Raw genomic sequence first — 3800 nt, forward strand, 5'->3', positions numbered from 1 at the left:
ACCGGGTCTAACATTCTTTCATACTTTCCACTGCATCAACACTGGAAAGATAATTCCACTGGAGTGAGGTCGAGGAGAACAGCACGTTCTCGATAAATTCAGGATAACAACAAGGAGAAATGATTTTTAGTCTGAAAATGATGAGTCTTTAGTGCGCACAATGCAACTGAGTGCAGAAGGCTCAGTCACTGAGTGTGTTCAAGAATATGATCAAAATATTTCTATATGTTAATTGCATCAATTGCTGCAGCAAGAGTCCAGGGAACGAGCATTGAAAAAAGGAAAGGCACAATTTTAATTCTGTTGGAAGAGGCGAAATGGGCTGAAGGCCTTATCCTCTTACTGTCACTTATGCTCTTACGGTCATGTAGCAATCCTGACTGCTTTACACTAAAACACACATCTCCAGTACGCTTGGTCTGGAAGTAAAATGGTATCTGTCACAATGTTCAGGAAAGGCTCATTGGCAAGCTCATTACACTGGGACTCTCTCTGTGCTGTGAGGTGAGCGCACAAAACTCAGTCAGAAGCTCTTGAACCCAACCCCAGAGTTACTGTCAGCAGGTCCAGGCTGAAGGGGCCCAGTGCAGAGGGAGTGCTGCAATATCGACTCTACAAAGTGATATTACTTTGTGATTGCATCCATGGTCTCTTGTGGGAGGATTGAATCTAACTGTGTTATTGGCCCAAAAGCAATTGAACCGTTGATAGTGTCCTGGGCTGATATTCATCCCCTAAACATCATCAAGAAGAAAGTGTATCTATTCTCTCTCATTCTTCCTTGTTTTCCAAGAAAACATGATGTTCATAAATTGGCTCCCATCGCTTGCTCTGTTTAAGACTGGCGATACCTCAGAAACTCCTCCCTCTGGAAGTTTCATTGTTTACATTAAATCAGTTATGCTCTCTATTAAAAGTAGGGCAAGACAAATTGCAGGTGAAGTGATCGTGTACAGTTGTACAGAATAATTAAAGTTGGATATGTTCTCATGATAGGTCACAACGTCTGTCACTTACCTCCTGATGTTGATTGATCAGTGGATGTCAGGGTAGGTTTTGAGCTGATGGTTCCCACTGTTGTGTCCACTGAAGTAGACTCCATTGTTGAGTCCTCAGTTGTTGTCTTTGTTTCTGTTTAAGGTAATTTTCATGGTGTCAGATTTTATACTGTTACAAATGGAAAGGGACTTGTGCATCTTTTACACTCCTTCAGACAGAAACCCCAAACCCAGACAGAGTTTGCATTAATCCAGGCTGCACTCTCTCTGGAAGTAAAATGGTATCTGTCTCACTGTTCAGGACAGGCACATTGGCAGATGATTACATTGGGACGATCTCTGTGCTGTGGGGTGAGCGCATAAAACTCAGTCAGAACCTCATTAACTCAACGCCAGAGTTACTGCCAGCAGATCCAGGCTGGAGGTCAGCACTGCAGAGGGAGTGCTGCAATATCGACACTCCAAAGTGACATTACTTTGTGATTGCTTCCATAGTCACTTGTTGGAGAATTGGATCTAACTGTGTTCTTGCTTCAGGAGCTGTTGAACCATTGATTGTATCCTTGGCTAAACTTCATCTCCAAAATACCAACAAGAAGAGACAGTATCAATTCCACATATTTCTTCCTTGTTTTCTAAGTAATCTTGATGTTCATAAATTGGCTCCCATCACTTGCTTTGTTAAACATTGGCTATACTTCAGAAACTCGTCCCACTGGACATTTAATTGTTTACAATAAATTTGTCATGCACTGAATTAAAATTAGTGCAAGGCAAATTGCAGGAGATGTGGTCATGTACCAGTCTCTCAGAGACAAATTACAATTGGATATGTTCTAACGATAAGTCACAATGTCTGTCATTTACCTCCTGATGTTGACGGATCAGTGGGTGTCAGAGTAGGATTTGAGCTGATGGTTGTCACTGTTGTGTCCACTGATGTAGACTCCATTGTCTCAGTTGTCTTTGTTTCTGTTTAAGATAAATTTCATGGTGTAACATTTGATACTGAATGCAGTTTTTTCAACCATTTCATCCTGTTTCCACATCGGAATGACATTCTGTTCAATGCTACGGTTTGATGTCAATTTCCATTTGTTACAATCGGAAAGGAAGTTGTGCATCTCCAACACTCCTCTGACCTAGACCGGGTCTAACAACCCCCGAGTTACTTCCAGCAGATCCAGGCTGGAGGACAGCAATGCAGAGGTAGTGCTACAATATTGACTCTCCAAAGTGACATTACTTTGTGATTGTTTCCGTAGTCTCTTGTGGGAGGATTTGATCTAAATGTGTTATTGCTCTTAAAGCAGTGGAGCATTGATAGTATTCTGGGCTGATCTTCATTCCCCGAAACATCATCAAGCACAGAGCGTATCCACTCTAGCAATTGCCACCTTGGTTTCAAAGTTATCTTGATGTTCATAAATTAGCTCCCATCGCACGCTCAATTAAACATTAGCCTTTCTTTAGAAATTCATATCTCTGGAAGTTTAATTTTTTACAGTAAATCAGTTATGCTCTCTATTAAAAGTAGGGCAAGACAAATTGCCTGTGAAGTGATCGTGTACAGTTGTACAGAATAATTAAAGTTGGATATGTTCTCATGATAGGTTACAATGTCTGTCATTTACCTCCTGATGTTGACGGATCAGTGGGTGTCAGGGTAGGATTTGAGCCGATGGTTGTCACTGTTGTGTCCACTGATGTAGACTCCATTGTCTCAGTTGTCTTAGTTTCTGTTTAAGATAAGTTTCATGGTGTAAGGTTTGATACTGAATGCAGTTTTTTCAATCATTTCATCCTGTTTCCACATCGGAATGACATTCTGTTCAATGCTACGGTTTGATGTCAATTTCACTTCACACTAAAACACACGTGTCCGGTGCACTTTGTCTGGGAATAAAATGGTAACTGTCACCCTGTTCAGGACAGGCACTTTAGCAGCTTATTATATTGGGACTTTCTCTGTGCTCCATGGTGAGCGCAAAATTCTCAGGCAGAAACTCATCAAATCAACCCCAGAGTTACTTCCAGCAGATCCAGGCTGGAGGACAGCAATGCAGAGGTAGTGCTACAATATTGACTCTCCAAAGTGACATTACTTTGTGATTGTTTCCGTAGTCTCTTGTGGGAGGATTTGATCTAAATGTGTTATTGCTCTTAAAGCAGTGGAGCATTGATAGTATTCTGGGCTGATCTTCATTCCCCGAAACATCATCAAGCACAGAGCGTATCCACTCTAGCAATTGCCACCTTGGTTTCAAAGTTATCTTGATGTTCATAAATTAGCTCCCATCGCTCGCTCAATTAAACATTAGCTTTTCTTTAGAAATTCATATCTCTGGAAGTTTAATTTTTTACAGTAAATCAGTTATGCTCTCTATTAAAAGTAGGGCAAGACAAATTGCAGGTGAAGTGATCGTGTACAGTTGTACAGAATAATTAAAGTTGGATATGTTCTCATGATAGGTCACAATGTCTGTCATTTACCTCCTGATGTTGACGGATCAGTGGGTGTCAGGGTAGGATTTGAGCCGATGGTTGTCACTGTTGTGTCCACTGATGTAGACTCCATTGTCTCAGTTGTCTTTGTTTCTGTTTAAGATAAATTTCATGGTGTAAGATTTGATACTGAATGCAGTTTTTTCAACCATTTCATCCTGTTTCCACATCGGAATGACATTCTGTTCAATGCTACGGTTTGATGTCAATTTCACTTCACACTAAAACACACGTGTCCGGTGCACTTTGTCTGGGAATAAAATGGTAACTGTCACCCTGTTCAGGACAGGCACTTTA

The 3800-nt window shown here is 41.0% G+C and overlaps 1 protein-coding gene across 1 annotated transcript in view; it reads right to left on the minus strand.

The window, feature by feature from the left end:
• Positions 1-1017: 1017 nt before the first annotated feature.
• The window catches only part of LOC122546214 (A-agglutinin anchorage subunit-like), a gene marked incomplete at its 3' end in the record, with an annotated part of 4883 nt that continues 2100 nt past the window's right edge, over positions 1018-3800 (minus strand). The window contains exons 2-5 of the mRNA XM_043685006.1: positions 3492-3596; positions 2633-2737; positions 1866-1970; positions 1018-1131 (exon numbers count right to left, since the gene is read on the minus strand). Coding sequence (XP_043540941.1) covers positions 1018-1131; positions 1866-1970; positions 2633-2737; positions 3492-3596 — 429 coding nt within the window. The remainder of the gene's footprint in view (positions 1132-1865; positions 1971-2632; positions 2738-3491; positions 3597-3800) is intronic.

Source organism: Chiloscyllium plagiosum, unplaced genomic scaffold (assembly GCF_004010195.1).
Source record: "Chiloscyllium plagiosum isolate BGI_BamShark_2017 unplaced genomic scaffold, ASM401019v2 scaf_66966, whole genome shotgun sequence".
NCBI lineage: Eukaryota > Metazoa > Chordata > Chondrichthyes > Orectolobiformes > Hemiscylliidae > Chiloscyllium > Chiloscyllium plagiosum.